The 22,354-nt window shown below is 37.5% G+C and overlaps 1 protein-coding gene across 5 annotated transcripts in view; it reads right to left on the bottom strand.

The window, feature by feature from the left end:
* Positions 1-22,354, bottom strand: part of SCLT1 (sodium channel and clathrin linker 1) — a 235,649-nt gene that overhangs the window by 209,618 nt on the left and 3,677 nt on the right. For 2 of the 5 annotated variants that reach the window (XM_055550266.1, XM_055550267.1), the window contains exon 3: positions 4,276-4,343. In XM_055550266.1, the coding sequence (XP_055406241.1) occupies positions 4,276-4,343 (68 nt within the window). Of the gene's footprint in view, positions 1-4,275; positions 4,344-19,883; positions 19,948-20,801; positions 20,862-21,814; positions 22,299-22,354 lie in introns of those variants that run through there. The other 3 variants (XM_055550270.1, XM_055550268.1, XM_055550269.1) reach the window with 3 other exon arrangements.

Genomic DNA, 22,354 nt, shown 5'->3' with positions numbered 1-22,354 from the left:
TAACTCATTCACCTTGTTGTACCCTTGAAATGAACACAACATTGTAAATTCAACTCCAATACTCATACTCCAACTCATACTCCAATAATCATTTTTTTTTTAAAAAGGTAAATAACCCAATTTTTTAAATGGGAAAAATATTTAAAAAGGAACATCTCAAAAGAAAACATCAGTTCAGCTCAGTCGTGTCTGACTCTTTGTGACCCCATGGACTGCAGCATGCCAGGCTTCCCTGTCCATCACCAACTCCCAGAGCTTGCTCAAACTCATGTAAAAGAGAACATCTGGATGGCCAAAAAGCATATGAAAATGTACATACCTATTTATCAGAGAAATGCAAAATTGTACCATCACACTGTTAAAAAAGAAATAACAAGCCCCAAGTGGGATCATTTCTTCCCCCATCCCCATCATAGCAAAAACTAAGATGGTTTCAATCCCTCCCAGAGATGTGACCTTTAAAACAGTCCACCTGAAATTTCCTAATCAGTACTAATGAAGTAACTGCATGAAAAAGGCCCCTGGAGTGTCAGTCCCCCATTAGAAGACAGCCTGGCCTGAAATAATCCTTTCTTTTCCTTTGCTAATACCTTTTGCCACCTCCTCTGCTTCTATCCATAAAAATCTTCCATTTTGTACAGCCCCTCCTAGTGCAGCTGATTCTTCAATTTTTGAATAATGCTAACTAGTTCTTCAAAATAAAAAGAATGAAACAATACCATTTGCCGCAACATGGATGGACCTAGAGATTATCATACTAAGTGACCAAGATGCAGAAAAGACAAAAATCATATGATATCACTTGTATGTAGAATTTAAAAGGATAATACAAATGAACTTATTCACAAAACAGAAACAGATGTCAAAAAAAACCTTATGGCTATCAATCGGGAAAGGTGGGGAGAGGAATATATCAGGAGTTTGGGATTAATATATATATGATACTATACATAGGCAGTCAACAAGCACCAACTGTATAGCACAGGGAACTCTACTCACTATCTCATAATAACCCATATGGGATAGGAATCTGAAAAAGAATGGATATATGTTTATGCATAATTGAATCATTTTGCTGTATTTGAAACTAACAACATTGTAAATCAACCGTAAGTCCAGTATAAAATACAAATTATAATAAAATATCTGTAGTAAGTTATATAAAATTATAAGGGAAAAGGTTTTTTAAAGAATGAATTATGAAGGTATTATGAACCAAATATGTTAAATATATAAGCTATTAAAGACACTGGAAGACTCTTTCCATTTAAATCCACAGAATTTAAGCATTACTATTTATTATAAAGGTATTAGATCTTGTATTTTCTTAAGAAACAATGCTATATAAAAAAATCTTAAGGCAATTCACAGAACTTATTTTGATCCAAAATAAGTCTCAATGATCATTACATGGTAACAATAGTAAAGAATTTTAGTATTTCACTTATAATACAGTTCCTGTAAAAATTATCCTTGAAGTACCAACTTAAAATACAAGAAATATCAAACTACTGCAGGTTTTTTCGATATTGGAAAAAGGGTTTCACAAAAATATGTCCATTTAACACAAGTCCTGGCAATTTTACAGTACCTAGTATGAGGAAAAAGGACAATTCACTAGGATTTTACCTTTAAAAACAGAACAAAAAGCATGAACTATTTATATTTCTCAAGCTGATCATGACTTTTTACATCTCCACTTCCACTGTATCTGGCAACAGAGCTCACACAATGTTGGAAGAAAAATAGGTAGGAGGGAAGAAGAGGAAGGTTATAGTTGTTCCACTAATTCAACAAATATTTATTGAGTACATAACAAAAATTATTCTAGGAACTTGGGAAATGCAGCTAAACAAAACGGGCAAACAAATTTATGAAGAATTTCTGTTGCTAGTAGCAACAACTAAAATTACAGGAACGAGATCTGAGCCAGTGCACCTGGTCCCATTTACTCTTTGATAGTGAACAGTTAACTCCTACCTCTCTCTTCCTTTACTACAAAACAAAGAGAAAGCAAAAACAAAACAAAAAACCCAACAACAACAAAAGAAAACGCCTCCTGAGTATTTTATCAGAAACCAGAATAATGGTTTCTGGGGTGAAAAATCCCCCAAGGTGAACTGCATATGGCCAAGGATATGGACCTTTATGCTGCTGCTGCTGCTAAGTCGCTTCAGTCGTGTCCGACTCTGTTTGACCCCATAGACAGCAGCCCACCAGGCTCCCCCGTCCCTGGGATTCTCCAGGCAAGAACACTGGAGTGGGTTGCCATTTCCTTCTCCAATGCATGAAAGTGAAAAGTGAAAGGGAAGTCGCTCAGTCGTGTCTGACTCTTAGCGACCCCATGGACTGCAGCCTACCAGGCTCCTCCGTCCATGGGATTTTCCAGGCAAGAGTACTGGAGTGGGGTGCCATTGCCTTCTCCGGGACCTTTATGCTAGAAAGCAAATTAAACTCCCTCTCAAGCTCCCTATCACCTCCCACTCACTAATACAAAGTATGTAGTGAAAGGCAAGACCATGGGGACTGGAGTCTTGAGACAGCAACATGTTCTGAAGAGAAGGCATACTGCGCAAAGGAATCTTAGGCAGTAACGATATACTAATATGAAAAATAAGAAATAAAAATCAAGATTTGACTGTATGACTGACAATAGTACATGTAAGAGAAGGACATGTACCTTCAAAGAATTAAAGGAGCTACATAATTTTACCAAAGAGTACTCTATGAAGTAAGGGAAAACCTGTCCCTACTTAGTATGTTACCGTCAGCTTTAATTATAATCACAGGATATATAAACTTCTATGGTGACACAGTGGATAAAAATCTGCCTGCTGATGCACGAGCAACTAAGCCCATGTGCCACAACTACTGAGAGCTGCAAGCTCTAGGGCCCGCACATCACAACTTCTGAGCCCACATGCTGCAATATTGAAGCTTAAACGCCTAAGGCCTGTGCTTTGCAATGAGAAGACCACATATAGCAACAAAGAGTAGCCCCCGCTCACCGCAACTAGAGACAGTCCTTGCAAAGCAGTGAAGACCAGTGCAGCCAAAAACAAACAAAATTAACAGTACACAGTGAAGGTGCACATAAAGGGCTGCTGCTGCTGCTCCTTAGTCGCTTCAGTCGTGTCCGACTCTGTGTGACACCAGAGACGGCAGCCCACCAGGCTCCGCCATCCCTGGGATTCACCAGGCAAGAACACTGGAGTGGGTTGCCATTGCCTTCTCCAATGCATGAAAATGAAAAGTGAAAGTGAAGTCGCTCAGTTGCGTCCAACTCTTAGCGACCCCATGGACTGCAGCCTACCAGGCTCCTCCGTCCATGGGATTTTCCAGGCAAGAGTACTGGAGTGGGGTGCCATCGCCTTCTCCGACATAAAGGGCTACCTAGAGTCAATAATTTTATTTGGTAAAACCATCTTTTGTAATCAAGTCAGCCAGATTTCAGGAGACAGGATGCAATTCCATACTCAGAGGTTTACTCAGGCTTTAAAATCAATCTTTTGTTTGAATCCTCCCTTCAGGGATATTTCCATTTGACATCAAGCAGAAGCAAAAGAACCTACGAATCTGAGCAAAATGTAGAGGCTAGTGGATCATGAGATTCTCTATCACCTAGTATCTTAAAAAAACAACTTCCTTTTAATACCTTAAAAGCAATTGCAGTTTTAATTATAAGATTTATTTATGTCAAAAGCAAAGTATTTCTTTACTGATTCAGTAACCTAGGAGCTATTTTTCTTTTAATATCCTGTAACTCAGACTGTACCAGTAAGTATACTTTATTGGTCAAAAAAAAAAAAAAAAATTAATACAATATTTAAATAAAAATGTATGCCCAAGAAAAAAAATTAAAATAATGCCATGTATTATTTCTTATTCTGAGTTAGTTCATGCTTCTGTTAAATTTATGAGAATTGAGAGTTAAAGTTTACAACTGGATGTATCCTAATAACAATTTTAGGATGTTTCAAAAGTCTATGAATTCTCATTTTACAATTCTGACATTTTAACACCATATACATATATTGTAAGCTCAAACTCTGGTGGGGACAAAGGCAATTTCTATGGTCAAAGAATTTATAGTCATTAAACAAGAACAACTTTGCTTCCTTACAAGAATCAGAGTTGTAAGAAAAATTTTCAAGTGCTATAGGCAACTTCACATGGAATAATCCTAAGTAGCATTTATTCTACACTTGTCAAATACAGAAATATTTACAACCAAGTTTGAACTTAATTTGTTAGACCCCAATTTAATTTACATACCTGTACTGTTGAATATTTGAAAAAATTTTCCATTTGATACCGCCTAAGGGTTTCATTTAGTCTTTGGTCTGAAAAAAAAGAAAAACCAATTTGTAATGTTCAACTTTGAAAGACAGAAATAAAGTAGATATTATTGATATATCCAATGCAAAACTGTTAGTCTCCACTGCTGTTCAAAATAAATCATTCTGAAGACACCATTTTAGAATTTAGATAGTCTATACACCTAAGTCAAATAATTACTGCTGCTCCTGCTAAGTCACGTAAGTCATGTCCGACTCTGTGTGACCCCATAGACGGCCTCCCACCAGGCTCCCCCATTCCTGGGATTCTTCAAGCAAGAATACTGGAGTGGGTTGCCATTTCCTTCTCCAGTGCATGAAAGTGAAAAGTGAAAGTGAAGTCGCTCAGTCGTGTCCAACTCTTAGCGACCTTATGGACTGTAGCCTACCAGGCTACATGGGATTTCCCAGGCAAGAGTACTGGAGTGGGCTGCCATTGCCTTCTCCCAAATAATTACTACCAATGGGAAAAAGAACAGCTAAAAGAACAAATTTTTCTGATTCTGAAAGTTTTAATTCTCAGTCTCTCTGGGCTTGCTCTTCAGATTTTTAGAAGTCAAGAAAAAGTACCTTCCACATTTATTTTTTTATTCCTGCTACTAGATGTGAAAAGAGTTGGAGAATAAGGCTAAACTATACTTCTTTAGAAGTTAAAAACTGCTGAAATTCTCTTTCAGGACAAACCTCCACACAGAGGAGAAACTCTAAGACTAAGCATTCAAATTAAAAAGGAATAGGCAAGACACAATGGAAAAGAAGGTCCAGAAGAGCCTTAGAAACTACAAGACTCTCAGAAACTACAAGATAATATTTCCATTTGAAGCAAGAAAAGCAATACAATAGAACATGCATGCATGCGTGCTCAGTCGCTCAGTCATATCCAACCCTTTGTGACCCCACAGACTATAGCCTACCAGGCCTCACTATCCATGGGATTATCCAGGCAAGAATACTGGAGTGGGCTGCCATTTACTCCTCCAGGGGATCGTCCCAGCCCAGGGACTGAACGTGCATATCCCCTCATCTCCAGGACTGGAAGGATTCTTTACCACTAGCCACCTAAGAAGCCCCAATAGAACATGTGTGCATATGTGCGCTCTGTCTCTCAGTCATGTCTGACTCTTTGCAACTCCATGGACTGTACAGCCCACCAGGCTCCTCTGCCCATGGAATTTTCCATACAAAAATATTGGAGTAGGCTGCCATTTCCTCCTCCTTCCTGACTAGTGGATCGAACCTAGCTCTCTTGCATCTCCTGCATTGGCAGGCTGATTCTCTACCACTGTGCTATGTGGGAAGCCCCACAATAGAACACAGCACCCAACAATTATACAAAACTCATTCTTTCAAGATCACATGGAACATGTAAAACTGATAATTTGCTGACAAAAGAGTAAGTCTCTTGAGTTTTTGAATATTTAAATGGGATTCATCCCAAGGATTTTTCAATATCCATAAATATCAATGTGATACACCACATTAACAAATTGAAGAATAAAAACCAAATGATCAACACAATAGATGTAGAAAAACATTTCAACAAAATTCAACATCCATTTACGATAAAAAATCCTCAGAAACCAGCCATACAGGAAACATACCTCAACCCAATAAAGGTCATACATGGCAAACCCATGGCTAACATCACATTCAACAACGAAAACCTTACAGTACTTCCTCTAAGATCAGGAACTCTTGCCACTTTTATTCAACATAGTTTTGGAAGTCCTGGCCACAGCAATCAGAGAAGAAAAGGAAATAACAGGAATCCAAATTGGAAAAGTAGTAAAACTGTCACTGTTTGTAAATGACATGATACTATATATAGAAAATCCTAATGATGCCACCAGAAAACTACCAGGATTTATCGATGAATTTGGTAAAGTTTCCAGATATAAAAGTAATATACAGAAATCTGTTACATTTCTAGACACTAAAAACGAAGTATCAGAAAAAGAAATGAAGGAAACAATCCCATTTACCATTAGGAAGCAGAGATCAAATTGCCAACATCCACTGGATCATCAAAAAAGCAAGAGACTTCCAGAAAAAATCTATTTCTGCTTCATTGACTATGCCAAAGCCTTTGATTGTGTGGACCACAACAAGCTCTGGAAAATTCTTAAAGAGATGGGAATACCAGATCACCTGACCTACCTCCTGAGAAATCTGTATGTGGGTCAGGAAGCACCAGTTAGAGCTGGACATGGAACAACAGACTGGTTTCAAATATGGAAAGGAGTACGTCAAGGCTGTATATTGTCACCCTGCTTATTTAACTTATATGCAGAATACATCATGAGAAATGTTGGGGTGGATAAAGCACAAGCTGGAATCAAGATTGCCAGGAGAAATATCAATAACCTCAGATATGCAGATGACACCACCCTTAAGGCAGAAAGTGAAGAAGAACTAAAGAGCCTCTTGATGCAAGTGAAAGAGGAGAGTGAAAAAGCTGGCTTAAAAAGCAACATTCAGAAAACTAAGATCATGGCATCCAGTCCCATCACTTCACGACAAATAGATGGGTAAACAGTGGAAACAGTGACTGACTTTATTTTCTTGGGCTCCAAAATCACTGCAGATGGTGACTGCAGCCATGAAATTAAGACACTTGCTCCTGGGAAGAAAAGTTATAACCAACCTGGACAGCATATTAAAAAGCAGAGACATTACTTTGCCAACAAAGGTCTGTCTAGTCAAAGTTATGGTTTTTCCAGTGGTCATGTATGGATGTGAGAGTTGGACTATAAAGAAAGCTGAGTGTCAAAGAATTGATGTTTTTGACTGTGGTGTTGGAGAAGACTCTCGAGAGTCCTTTGGAGTGCGAGGAGATCCAACCAGTCCATCCTAAAGGAAATCAGTCCTGAATATTCATTGGAAGGACTGATGCTGAAGCTGAAACTCCAATACTTTGGCCACCTGATGCAAAAAACTGACTCATTGGAAAAAACCCTGATGCTGGGAGGGATTGGGGGCAGGAGGAAAAGGGGACGACAGAGGATGAGATGGTTGGATGGGATCACTGACTTAATGGACATGAGTTTGAGTAAACTCCGGAAGTTGGTGATAGACAGGGAGGCCTGATATGCTGTGGTCCATGGGGTCGAAAAGAGTTGTACATGACTGAGCAACTGAACTGAACTACTGACCATTCTATCAAAATAAAATAGGAATAAAGAAAAAAACCTGTATCCTAAAAACTATATGATACTGAGGAAAGAAACTGAAGACATGAATATATAAAAAGATATACTATGAAGCTGGATTGGAAGAGTCAATATTGTTAAAAATCACCATACTACTCAAGACAATCTACAGATTCAATGCAATCCCTATCAAAATGTCAATGGCATTTTTCATAGGCCTAGACCAAATAATTGTAAAATTTGCATGGAAACACAAAAGATTCTGACTAGCCGAAACAATCTTGACAAAGAAGACAGAGGTAAGGAATCATGATCCCCGACTTCAGACTATACTACAAAGTTACAGTAATCAAAACAATATTGTACTACACAAAAGCAGACAACATAGATCAATGCAACAGGATAGAGAGCCCAGAAATAAACTCATACTCTTATGTTCAATTAACCTATGACAAAGGAGGTAAGACTACACCATAGAGAAAAGACAGTTGCTTCAATAAATGGTGCTGGGAAAACTGGACAGCTTACATGTAAAAGAACAAAATTAGAACATCTCTTGACACCATATACAAAAATAAACTCAAAACAGATTAAAGACCTAAATGTAAGACTGGAAGCCATAAAACTTCTAAAGGAGCACAAAGTCAGAACACACTTGACATAAATTGAAGCAATATTGTTTTGGATATGTCTGCTAAGGCAAAGGAAATAAAACCAAAAATAAACTAATAAGACCTTACTGAACTTAAAAGCTTTTGCCCAGCAAGGGCAAAAATGAAAAGACAATCTACAAGGTGGGAGATAATATTTACAAATCATATGACGATTAAGGGATTGATATCCAACATGTATAAACAGCTCAAACAACTCAACATTAAAAAACAAATAACGTGATTAAAAAGTGGGCATAAATAACAAACACACATTTTTTCCAAAGAGGAAATGTAGATGGCCAATAGGCACATAAAAAGATGCTCAACATCACTAATTATCAGGGATTGCAAATCAAAACCACACTGAGATCACCTCACACCTGTCAGAATGATTATCATCAAAAAGAACGCAGATAACAAATGCTGATGAGGATGTGGAGAAAAGGAAACCCTCTTACCCTGTTGGTGAGAATGTTAAATTGTTCCAGTCATTGTAAAAAGAAAAACAAACAAACAAACCAGTATAAGGCTTCTTAAAAAACTAAAAATAGAACTACTGTGTGACCCAGCAATTCCACTCCTGGGTGCATATCCATAAAAAACAAAAACACTAATTTGAAAACATACATGCACCCCAATATTCATAACATGCATTATTTGCAATTGCCAAGATATATAGAAACAACCTAAGTGTCTATTAATGGATGAATAGATAAAGATGGAATACAACTCCGCCATAAAAAGAGGGCAATTTTGTCATTTGCAGCAATATGGACGGAACTGGAGATCATTATGCTCAGTGAAATAAGTCAGAAGACAATTGTTGTATGATATCACTTACATGTGGAATCTAAAACATACAACAAGTGAGTGAATATAATCTAAAAGAAGCAGACTTACAGATATAGAGAACAAATTTGTGGTTACCAGTGAGAAGAGGGGGAGGCTATACTGAGGTAGGGGAGTAAGAGGTATAAAGCCTTAGGTACAAACAAGCTACAAGAATATATTGTATAATATGGAGAATAGAGTCAAGACTTTATAAACAGAATATAACCTTTAAAAATTGCAAATCACTATAATGTACACTCATAACTTATATAATATTGTGCAGCAAGTAGACTTCAGTTAAAAAAAGAAGAAAAACTAAAACTTCAAATAAGAGTAAATCTTAACTTTCAAAAGACTTAAACTGAAGAGAATATACCACTCTAAAATACATCTCTTTGGCATAAGAAGTATTTTAGGCTGATAATTCTTAAGAAACAGAATAGGAAACGCTTTGAAAAATTGAGTGGAAGTTACCCTTTTGTTAAAGATATTTACATTTATGAGGAAAAATTCCATTTGTAAGCACGTCTCCCTTTTTATACCAGAAAGAGAAAGTGTTAGTCGCTCAGTCACGTCCGACTCTTTGTGACCCTATGGACTGCAGCTTGACAGGCTCTTTACTGTCCGTGGAATTCTCCAGGCAAGAATACTGGAGTGGGCAGACATTTCCTTCTTCAGGAGATCTTCCCAACCCAGGGATCAAACCCGGTTCTCTCGCATGGCAAGTAGACTGTTCGCTGTCTGAGCCAGAGGGAAGCCCTGAAAGCCTTAGTCACTCAGTTGTGTCCGACTCTGCGACCCTATAGACTGCAGCCTGACAGGTTCCTCTATGCATGGAATTCTCCAGGCAAGAATGCTGGAGTGAGCAGCCATTCCCTTCCCCAGGGGTGTCTTCCCTACCCAGGGATTGAATCCAGGTCTTCTCCTGCACTGCAGGCAGATTCTTTACCATCTGAGCCACTGGAGAAGCCCAAGGTAATGACTTAAATCTGCATAACAATTTTACTCTTGTTTACTGTGCTTTTCTTGGTAACTTGTAACCACTCACCCTCTTTTTCAATATCTCCTTTTGTCTTTATCTGAAAATGTTTTTTAACACTGTAGCTTTGCCATTTAAAGGAGTTTTTCTGGGTCACTGTATACATTAGTGACCCAGAAAAACAGAAAAATTCCTTTAAATGCCGAAGCTACAGTGTTAAAAAACATTTTCAGAATGTATACAGAAGGTAAACACGTTATTAAACTTGTTTGTTTTCTCCTATTTGTCTTTTACAATAGGGGGTCACAGGCAACAATCTATAAGGATACAGGAAACTTACTTTTGCTCCCCTGGAAAGCCAAAAAGAGTACATTACTTGATAACAGCAAAATTAGGCCAGAATCGAGAGACAAAAACTATCAGAAAAATACCCGTTATGTAAGAAATTACCTTTCAATAACCTATCGGTCTCAGGATGAATGACAGAACAAATTAAAAAGTATTCTGAACTGACTCATTGTGAAAATGCAGTTTCATTTGAAACTTCTTAGGAAAAAGCACCTGCATAGCAAAGAAAGCTACCAATAAAATGAAAAGGCAACCTACCCTCAATGAGAGAAAATAACTGCAAATCATATACCTGATAATGGGAACATATCCAAAATATACAAAGAACCTCACACAACTCAATAGCCACAAAAAAGACACAAAACTGAATTAAAAAACGGGCAGAAGATCTGAATAGACATTTTCCCAAAGTAAACAGATGGCCAACAGACATGAAAAGATATTCAACATCACTAATCATCAAGAAAATGCAAATTAAAACCACAATAAGATATCACCTCATTCCCATTAGAATGGCAATTATCAAAAAAAAAAAAAAAAAAAAAGAAATAACAAGTGTTGGTGAAGATGTGGAGATGTGTATTATTGGTAGAAATGTAAATATAAATTGGTACAACTATTTTGAAGGTCTGGAGGTTTTAGTTCCTCAAAAAATTAAAAACAGAACTACAGTATGATCTGACAGTTCCATTTCTGAGTATTTATCTAAAGAAAATGAAAACAATAATTTGAAAAGATATGCACCACATGTTCACTGCAGCATTATTTACAATAGCCAAGATGTGGAAACAACCTAAATTTCTATTGTTGGATAAATAAATAAATTGTGGTATACATACAATGGACTATTACTTAGCCATAAAAAAGAAAGAAGTCTTGCCATTTGTGACAATATGAATGGATCTTCAGAGTATTATGAAGTTAAATAAATAACAGAGAAAGACAAATATCACATGAAAAGAAAGAAACCAAGCTCACGGATACAGGGAACAGACTGGTGATTGTAAGAAGTGGAGGGTGGGGGTAGAGGGAGCCAGAGGAAAATAGATGGACTGGTTCTTTTATTCTTTCAATAAATTGAACGATTTTCTTTTAAAGAAAAAAGATATGAAATATTCTTGAAAGCAATGAAAAAAAATCAATTGAGATATATTTTTTGTTAATCACCAAAACCCACAATATTAAGATGTCAATTCCTCTTAAATTGATTTAAAGACCAATACAATCGCAATAAAAAATTCAGCCGATTATTTTGTAGATATTAAACAATTGATTTAATGCAGTGTTGATTTAAACACTGCATTGAGCAGTGAAGACAATACTGATGAAGTTGATGAACTCACACTTTCTGACTTCAAGATTTTCTAGAAAGCTAAAATAATCAAGAGAGCATATTTTAAACAAATAAAAACAAAGATAAATGGAACAGAATATAGAGTCCACTAGTATACCCATGCAAACTCAGACTACTTGACCTTGGCCAAAGGAATAAAAAGCACATTAACACAGAAAATATAGACTTTTAAGTCTTTAGTCATCATCAACAAATGAGGAGGATACAAATGGAGAACCATAAGAAAGTAAAGACACAAACTCTGCATCTTAGAAATTCATTAAAAATCCTTCATTGTCTTAAATACAAAATATGAAACTACCAAAACTATAGTAGAAAACTTAGAAAATCTACATGAGTTATACTTTGACAATTCATTTTCATATACAACACAAGAAGCACAACCCATGAAAGAAAAAATTGCTAATATGGACTTTATTAAATGTAAACTGCTTACTTTGTGAAGGACATTGTTTAAAGAATGGAAAGACAAACCTCTGGCTATGAGAATACATTTTTAAAACACACAACCGGAGAACAGTTTGCGTGCAAGGTACTCAAAAAACCAGGAAAAAAATCCACAATAAGAAATCAAACACTCCAAGCTAAATAGGACTATGTGTAGCCATCTTTTAGAATAATATATAGAGATGGGAAATAAGCATGTATTAGTTGATCGACATTGGGGAATTACTGGAAAACAATAAGCATTGTGCATTAGGGAAAAGCAAATTAAAATAGCATGATGCCCTATCCATAAAAAACATAAAAAATAAAAATATAGGTAGAAATGCAATAAGAAAAACAATATTTTGTGAAAGAACAAGGGGGGAGGACTTGTTCAACCAGAGATCAAGATTTATTTAAAAGTTATTGGCATTTAGACTGTGTGATAGTTATATAAACAAAACTAACTTATGGAAGAGAATGCAGGATCCAGAAATATACCCATGTGGGTATATTTCTCATATATATGAGCACTTCAACTCTGATCAAAGGGCACTTCAGAGTAATAAAGAGGGGAGCACAATCTTTTTGTAAGTGGTTCCAGGTCAGCTGGATATGCTCGTGGAAAAGAACAAACCATTATTCATAAAAATCAATTCTATGTGAAATGAAGACCTGGGAAGAAAAACTGTCACTGTTTGCAGATGACATGCTACGATACACAGAGAATCCTAAAGATGCCACTAGAAAACTACTAGAGCTAATCAATGAATCTGGTAAAATACAAAATTAATGCACAGAAACCTCTTGCATTCCTGTACACTAATAAATAACAAAAGATCTAAAAGAGAAGTTAAGGAAATAATCCCAATTATCACTGCAACAAAAGAATAAAATACCTAGGAATAAATCTACCTAAGGAGGTAAAAGATCTGTACTCAAAAAACTGTTAAGACACTGATGAAAGAACTCAAAGACTGATTTGAGTTGACAGAGAGATACACCATGTTCTTGGATTGGAAGACTCAATACTGTGAAAATGACTATACTACCCAAGTTCAGTTGCTCAATCTTGTCCCACTCTTTACGACCCTATGAACTGCAGCACAACAGGCTTCCCTGTCCATCACCAACTCCCAGAGCTTACTCTAACTCATGTCCATCGAGTCAGTGATGCCCTCCAATCATCTCATACTCTGTCATTCCCCTTCTCCTCCTGCCCTCAATCTTTCCCAACATCAGGGTATTTTCCAGTGAGTCAGTTCTTCACATATGACAGAAAACACTGATAACAGCATTATTCTCAATGGCCCCCAGAATGGAAACATCTGCAAGTATATATCAAAAGAATGGAAAAAAATGATAAATTTATAAACTATAATGTTCTACAGTAATTAAAATGAGTATACTACATCTACATGCAAGAATATGAAATCTCAAAAACATAATATTAAATGAAAGACACCAAATGCAGAAGGCAACATAGTTTATGACTCTATTAACATAAATTTCAATCACAAGCAAAACAGCTTTTACAGTGTAAAATTACAGATATTATATTTATCTTTGGGGGGCAGGAAATGGGTATAGTCACAGGTGGTCATCTGGGGTGCTAGCAGTGTTCTATTTTTTGGCCTGGGATATGATTATATGAGTTTTGAGCTTTGTAATAATCCTCTAAGCTTTATATTTATTTTCTCTACTTTTCTGCATGTCACACATAAGCAAATATACATATATATGAACATACATATTACCTATATACAAATTTTTATATATATATATATATATATATATAATGTACACACACAAAATGTACTACACTGTTAACTTCAGATAATAGTTCCTTCCTTGAAAGCATACATAACTTAGTGGAGAAACATGACACATATGTTGGAAAAGAAAATGGCAACCCACTCCAGTATTCTTGCCTGAAGAATTCCATGGACACAGGAGTCTTGGAGTTGCAAAGTAAGGACACAAATGAGCAGGTACACAAACAAGACATCATTCTGAGGAAAGAATAGGTAATTACAAAGTATTAATAAGTTAAACCATTTTTAACTTTTATTAAGTTTAAAAAGAGTTATTCCTTTTTATTGTTATCCTCAGAATTTTTAAGAGTTACCTGACACATGGCACTAAAATTAGGGTCTGGTCTCTAGCAGTAACACAAACTACTACTTTTTGATAAGGTTTTAAGTAAGAAAAAATACTAAATCTGACATCTCAGTAAGTGAAATAGATTAAGAAGTCAATTATGCATCAATGAGGGAGAACAATCTTCACAGACTGCTTTAAACTGGAGGAAATTTTACTGTAATGTGAATCTACCATTTCCTTCATTCAACAAGCACTTATTTTACTTTATAGTTTGCCTTTTCTGGATTACTGATGAGACTGACATTTTCATATTTTTAGTACCTCATCAGGTTTTATTTTTTCTATTAGTGTGAATGTATTTTTGTTCATGAAAGACCTTTTTAAATTGTGGATGATAATCAACTCTTCACTATATTTATTTTAAGTATATTCTCCCTCCCTGTGGCTGGGGCAGTCATTATATTGATGATGTTTCTTGTGATATCCAAGTTTTTACTTCTAATGCAGTCTATTCATATATATTTTCCTTTCAATCAAAAATGTCTGCTGAAGAAATCCACGATCCTGAGATCATAAAGACATCCTCTTAACTATTTTTCTGCAAGTTTAAAGAGAATGTATTCCTTCAACCAATAATTTTTTTATATGGTGTGAGAAAGATATTTTTTCTTTCCCATTTAGACAGCCAATTATCCTAGCACCATTTGCTCACCAGCCTATCCCTCTCCCACTGATTTGTATTTCCCGTTCTTTCAGACAACAAGTGTTTGTGGATGTATGCATCTGTTTCTGTGCTAGCTGATCTATGTATTTATCTATCTACCAGTATAATAGGGGCTTCTCAGGTGGCTCAGTGGTAAACAATCCACCTGTCAATGCAGGAGACACAAGTTTGATTCCTGGATTGGAAGATCCCCTGGAGAAGGAAATGGCAACCCACTCCAGCATTCTTGCCTGGAAAATCCCATGGACAGAGGGGCCTGGCTGTCTACAGTCCATGGGGTCGCTAAGAGTTGGATTTAATAATTGGATTTTTATAATGTCTTAATAGTTGATAAAATAAAATTTCCCACCTTGATGTTCCTTAGAACTCTTTTGGCTATTTTCAGCTCTTCTACACAGATTTTAGAAACATGTCAAATAGAGGTTTGGGATTGCATTGAATCTATCCATTAATTTGTGGGAGAACTGACATATTTCCTATATTAAGTGCTCTAATCCATACACAATGTTTCTTTATTAATCTAGGTCTTTTCTTACATACTTAATAATTTTCTAATGCTAACAACCCTTCCATTGCTGGGATGAATCCAATATGAAGGTGACTGTGTGTGTATTATATATCTACACACACAAATGAGCTTAATAGCCATTGATGGATTCAATCTATTAATATTTTACTTAGGATTTTAGTTTCAGTGTGCATAAGTGAAACAGGCCTATAATTTTTCTTCCAAGCAAGTGTCTTTGCTGGATAGAAAAGAACATAAAACACTGGATTCAAACTAGATTGCCTGGGTTCAAACCCCAGCCCAATTACTTACTACTTATGAGTTAACCTAGAAACTGTGGTGGCACTTATCCAGGAGGTTTTTATCTACGGATATTGAACAGATGGGTATGAGAACTGTAAAAGCAAGCTATGGAAAAGGTGTTATTGAGTATGAGCTCCACAAAAGCAGTGGCATGGTCACATTAAGATAAATAACAAAAGAGCAGATGAATCAATGGAGAAATTGTATAAAAATGGGGAAAACTGTTATAGCCTGTATAAAAAAATAGCTGCAAAAGAATTAAGGAAATGAAAGAAACTGAAGGGTTCAAAGAATACAGCTCTTGATGAGGTCAAAGAACAGTTATAATGGGAGTAAGGTATTTGTGTTTAAGATTAAAAAGTAGGGCAAACTGAACAGGACTTCTGCTCATGATCAAGATAAAGTAACATGGTCCATTTTCCCACCTGACACACCAAAAAAACAAAACAGTGGTTTGCCAGGTACAAGACATCAGGCAATGATAATGACAAACATAAAATAAATGAAGTGAGCACGCTGATTGCCCCAGCCTAAAAACAGGAAAAGGAGTACGTCAAGGCTGTATATTGTCACCCTGCTTATTTAACTTCTGCTTATTTAACATCATGAGAAACACTGGATTGGAAGAAGCATAAGCTGGAATCAAGATTGCCGGGAGAAATATCAATAACCTCAGATATGCAGATGACACCACCCTTATGGCAGAAAGTGAAGAGGAATTCAAAAGCCTCTTGATGAAAGTGAAAGTGGAGAGTGAAAAAGTTGGCTTAAAGCTCAACATTCAGAAAACGAAGATCATGGCATCTGGTCCCATCACTTCATGGGAAATAGATGGAGAAACAGTGGAAACAGTGTCAGAATTTATTTTTCTGGGCTCCAACATCACTGCAGATGGTGACTGCAGCCATGAATTAAAAGATGCTTACTCCTTGGAAGGAAAGTTATGACCAACTTAGGCAGCATATTCAAGAGCAGAGATATTACTTTGCCAACAAAAGTCTGTCTAGTCAAGGCTATGGTTTTTCCAGTGGTCATGTATGGATGTGAGAGTTGGACTGTGAAGAAAGCTGAGTGCCGAAGAATTGATGGTTTTGAACTGTGGTGTTGGAGAAGACTCTTGAGAGTCCCTTGGACTGCAAGGAGATCCAACCGGTCCATTCTGAAGGAGATCAGCCCTGGGTGTTCTTTGGAGGGAATGATGCTGAAGCTGAAACTCCAATACTTTGGCCACCTCATGCAAAGAGTTGACTCATTGGAAAAGACTCTGATGCTGGGAGGGATTGGGGGCAGGAGGAGAAGGGGACGCCAGAGGATGAGATGGCTGGATGGCATCACCAACTTGATGGACGTGAGTTTGAGTGAACTCCGGGAGTTGGTGATGGACAGGGAGGCCTGGCGTGCTGCGATTCATGGGGTTGCAAAGAGTCGGACACGACTGAGTGACTGAACTGAAGTGAATGACCTGAGTGACATTTCATGCCAGAAAACAGGGAGGAAAATTGCAGGCAAAGATCAGTAGATTCTCTGATTTAAGGAAATGAAGCTTAGACTCAGTGGAAACCAAGTAAATTAGAACTGGCAGGACAAAGAATAGGAGAGAAAGCTGCACAGAGAATTCCATATATACGTAAGATCTGTGAAGGGTATATCTTGTATAAACAAAGTACTGACTAACTTTTTATCTATTAAAGGAACTGAATTTACAGTTTAAAATCTTCCACAAGGAAAGCTCTAGGTTCCATTGTCTTCACTAGTAAATTCTACCAAACATTTAAGGAAGAAATATCAATTCTACACAAACATCTTCCAGAAACTTGGAGAGGACAAATACTTTCTAAGTAATTCTGAGGCCAGCATATCTTGACACCAAACGAGACAAAGACATTAGGGGAAATTTTTTTTTTTTTTTTTTTTTTTTTTTTACAAAGCGTCACAGACATGAAAATTTTAAACATACATTTAAGATAATCAATGTTAAACAGTATATTAAAAAGATAATACATTATGACCAAGAGGAGTTTATTCCAAAACGGCAAGTTTAACACTTGAAAAGTAATCTATATAAATCTCGCTATTAAAAAACTAAAAATGAAAAAAAAATCTGATCATCTCAAAAAATGTAGAAAAAGCATTTGGAAGAAAATAATCCAATATTCATTCTCATTTAAAAAACTCTCAGAAAACTAGAATAGAAATTAGTATCCTCAACCTAGTAAGGACATCTATGGAAAAACTACAGCTAGTATCATATTTAATTTTGAAAAACAGATACTTTCTCCCTAAAATCAAGAACAATACAAGGATGTCTACTCCAACCACTTTGGCTCAACACTGTACTGGAGGTTTCAGTAAGTACAATAAGGCAAGAAAATGAAATGCAAGACATTCCAAAGTGGAAAGGAAGAAGTAAAACAGTCTATTTACAGATGAAAAGACTGTCAATGTAGAAAATCTGAAAGACTGCATTAAACCTGCTGTTGCTGCTGCTAAGTCACTTCAGTCGTGTCCGACTCTGTGAGACCCCATAGACGGCAGCCCACCAGGTTCCCCCGTCCCTGGGATTCTCCAGGCAAGAACACTGGAGTGGGTTGCCATTTCCTTCTCCAATCTGCATTAAACCTACTGGAACTAATAAGTGAGTTTAGAAAGGTGACAGGGTAAAGTACACACATACAAAGTATTTCTATACACTAGAAACGATAAATCAGAAATGGAAAGTAAACAAATAATAGTTTACAATAGTATCAAAACCTGCAATACATAGAGATAAATCTGACCAAATATGTGCAAAACCTATATACTAAAAACTATAAAATATCGCTGAAAAAAATTAAAGAAGAGATATCAGTTGAGAAATATTTTTTCATTAGTCAGAGAACTTAATATCATTAAGTGAATTCTACACAAATTAATCCAGAGAATCATACAATGCCTATCAAAATCCCAGCATCCTTTTTTTTTGTAGAACAAGCTGATCCTAAAATGTATATAGAAGTGCAAAGGACCTATGACAGTCAAAACAACTGTGAAAAGAACAAATCTGAAAGGCTACAATGATTTATTATAAAACTGTAATAATCAAGACAGGATCTTGGTTTCCAGATAGATCAAGAGAACAGAACAGAAATGGATCTACACAAATATGTTCCACTGACTTTTTAACAAAGATGCAAAAGTAATTTAATGGAGAAAGGATAGTCTTTCCAATTGTGCATCCATATATTAAAAAAGTGAACCTTGACCCTTGTCTCACACCTTGTACAAAATTTAACTCAAAATGCTTCATAGATTTGAGTGTAAAAATTCTAGAAGACTACACAGAAGAGAAGCTTTGCAGCCTTGAGTAAGGCAAAGATCTTTAGATGTGTGTGTACACTCAGTCACTCAATTGTAACCAACTCTTTGCAACTCCATGGACCACAGTCCACCAGGCTCCTCTGTCCAGGGAATTTTCCAGGCAAGAATACTGGAGTGGGTTGCCATTTCCTACTCCAGATGATCTTCCCTACTCCAGGGATCGAACCTACATCTCTTGCATCTGTGCTTTGGCAGGTGGATTCTTTACCATTGTGCCACCTGGGAAGCCCAAGTTTTTATATATGATACATCCATTAAAGAACAAATTGATGAACTGAACTTCATAGAAATTAAAAACTTCTCTATGAAAGGCACTCTTAAGAGAATGAAAAAAAAAAAAAAAGACTCCATCCCCACTGGTGAATAAACTCTTCACTCCTTAGCTTGATATACATGTCCCTCTTTGAACAGGTCCCTAAGGACTATCAGACCCACCTTCTTAGATGGAGGTGGAAGAAAGCTGCTGCTGCTAAGTCGCTTCAGTCATGTCTGATTCTGCGTGACCCCATAGATGGCAGCCCACCAGGCTCCCGTCCCTGGGATTCTCCAGGCAAGACACTGGAGTGGATTGCCATTTCCTTCTCCAGTGCATAAAAGTGAAAAGTGAAAGTGAAGTCGCTCAGTCATGTCCGACTCTTAGCGACCCCACCGACTGCAGCCCACCAGGGTCCTCCGTCCATGGGATTTTCCAGGTGGAAGAATGGTGTACTGCAAATATGCTGTAACAAATTAAATGAGGCTCAAAATCAATAGAATTCAATGAAGAGAAGGTCAGAGGTCGGTGGAAGAAGGGTAAGCTTTCTGTATTTACCTGAGCTGGTGTTTAGCTGATCAACTAATCTGGTCACCCACCAATTATAACTGGCATACGAGGTCTAAAGGAAAAAAGGGGAGATTCATAGACATCCAACACTCATTTTCATCTCTTCCTGCAAACCTTACTATTCCATGCTCCAATTTCCTGAATAAGTAGTTATTTCAAGCCTCCAAGCCTTTGCTTCTTTTGGTCCCTCTGAAATTTCCCTTCTTCCACGCACTTCTCTTCTGGTGAACTACCATTCATTTTTCAAGAAATAATTTACCATAGCTTCTATTGTTCTCTCTGGTATTTGGACTTCAGTTTTATTTAAGAATTCTGGCTGGTGCATTCCTCTAAAACATAGTTTATGAGTGTCTCAGGAACTCTCCCACCCCAACCAAACTTCTCTCCACCAATTCTTGTCCCACACCACTCAGATAGTGGTGAGCTAGTCCTCTTTATGGGATGAAGGATATTCCCACATCAAACCTAAGAAACAATGGTAATGTTATAGTGTCATATATGTCATTAATGATTTTAGATAATATAAAGTATGCACCTAAAATGTGCTAGACACCATGCTAAGTGCTTTATTTGCATCATCTCATTTAACCTTCAAAACACCATCATGTGCTATTACACCCATTTGACAAGTAAGAAATTTGAGGCACAAAGAAGCTCAGTAACCTGCCCAAGGTCAAAAACAGACAAAAGAGAGCAAACATAGAGCCTAGACAGACTGAATCCAGAGGCTGAGTTCTCAACCACTGGCCTACGGTGTTTCCAAAATGGAATGTACCATTTCCTCCCCTCCCTCCCCCATTTTCCCTGCTGCTCAAGCAAGCCAAAAACCTTAAGTTGCCCTATACCTCTTTCTTCCAAATCCTTTCATCTCCAATCTCACTATACCTACATTAGCTCACTTCTTACCTGGATAATAACAACAATCACCTGACTGCACTTGCTGTAATGCATGTTCCTCATAACAGCCAGCTGGGTTTTTCAAATAAATCACAAACTGATCGAGTTACTCTCAACTGGATTCCTTTCAGTGATTCCTATAACCTGTGCAATGATGCCAACTCCTGAAAACACAGCAGAAAGGCCCTTTGCCATCTGGCCAAATTCTTCCCTTTCAGCTCTACTTGCCATTTCTCTGTATACATCAAATTTCATTCAAACCGACCTTCTTCAAAGTTTTTAACAAAACATATTCCTAATCCCTCCAATGTTGTAAATATTGTTCTCAACCACACAGTTCTTTTATCTAGTAAATTTATATTTTACTTCAAGTTTCAGCCCAAATAGTACCTTCCTTAACCACAGAAAATTATAACCCTGTAATAGTTAATATTTGTTAGCACTATGTCAGATACTATTCTAAATCCTACACATATTTTAAAGGCCGTTTAATCATTAGACCAACCCTGTAAGAAACCTGAGGCAAAAGAGTTGACAGTTGCTGTTACTTCAATGTGTTTATAGAAATCATATACTTCCCTCCTCAAATTAAATTATTGGAGGGTAGAACAGTCCTCCTTATCTTCATAGCAGCTATGCTTGTCTAGTGCCTGGCACATAATAGAAACAGGCGGGGCTCAATAAATATCTTTTGGACAAATGGCCGGAGCTGCGCCTCCAGGTTCTAACTGCAGACTTAGAAACTCTTCCTGGCAATTAGCCCTCTAATTCCTCCAGAGCATGTGAGGAGCATAACAAACATGACTCTAGCAGAGTCCCTCGTAGGCTTAAGTATTTTCCAAACGCTTCTGCTTAATGTATGAGTATCCTCATATATACCATCAAGCTTTTTCTGCAGCTTAACTTCTTTTAAGTTTTTACAAATTACCACGTACCCAACATGCATTCAGATAGTATTAGTCAACGATGACGACATTAAACATTACATATGAGAATTCTCAATAAAGGAATGTGGAGCTTACTTTGATCTCGCAGAAAGTCGATTTCTGTGGCCATTTGGATGCAATTTGTTTGGAGCTTTCACTACCTTTACTTTTCTCAAAAAGACACAAAGCTCGCAATGCAGGAAAGCAAAACTAAGGCAAAGCTCCGGAGGTTGTCTAGCACTCGAGCGGTGTGATCTGCATCCTACTCACGCGGCGTCAACAGCCCAGCCGCGCCTCCTTCTCCCGAGTCCCAGCACAGTCCCTCACTCAAGCGAGACACCAAATTTCAGGTTTGTTGCGGACCCGCCAAGTAAATTGTTCACATTCACCCGAATCCCAGTCAAGTAGGACCAGGGACGCGGCTGGATATATTGGACGTCCCACGGGCCACTCGGGGTCGTGTCGGGCCACTCAGGAGAGCGCCGAGAGAGCCGGCGGGCAGCCCGGCGGCGGCATCCTTGGTGGGGCAGGGAGCGACGCCTGGACGACCGAGAAGCCCGGGGCCAGCAGCGGAAGTCCACTCGGCCCGCCCTGCGACTTTGAAACCGGTGCCCCAGACCGCTCCTTGGAGACGGT

Source organism: Bubalus kerabau, chromosome 16, assembly GCF_029407905.1.
Source record: "Bubalus kerabau isolate K-KA32 ecotype Philippines breed swamp buffalo chromosome 16, PCC_UOA_SB_1v2, whole genome shotgun sequence".
Lineage (NCBI taxonomy): Eukaryota > Metazoa > Chordata > Mammalia > Artiodactyla > Bovidae > Bubalus > Bubalus kerabau.
This window is presented reverse-complemented; position numbering and strand designations above follow the sequence as displayed.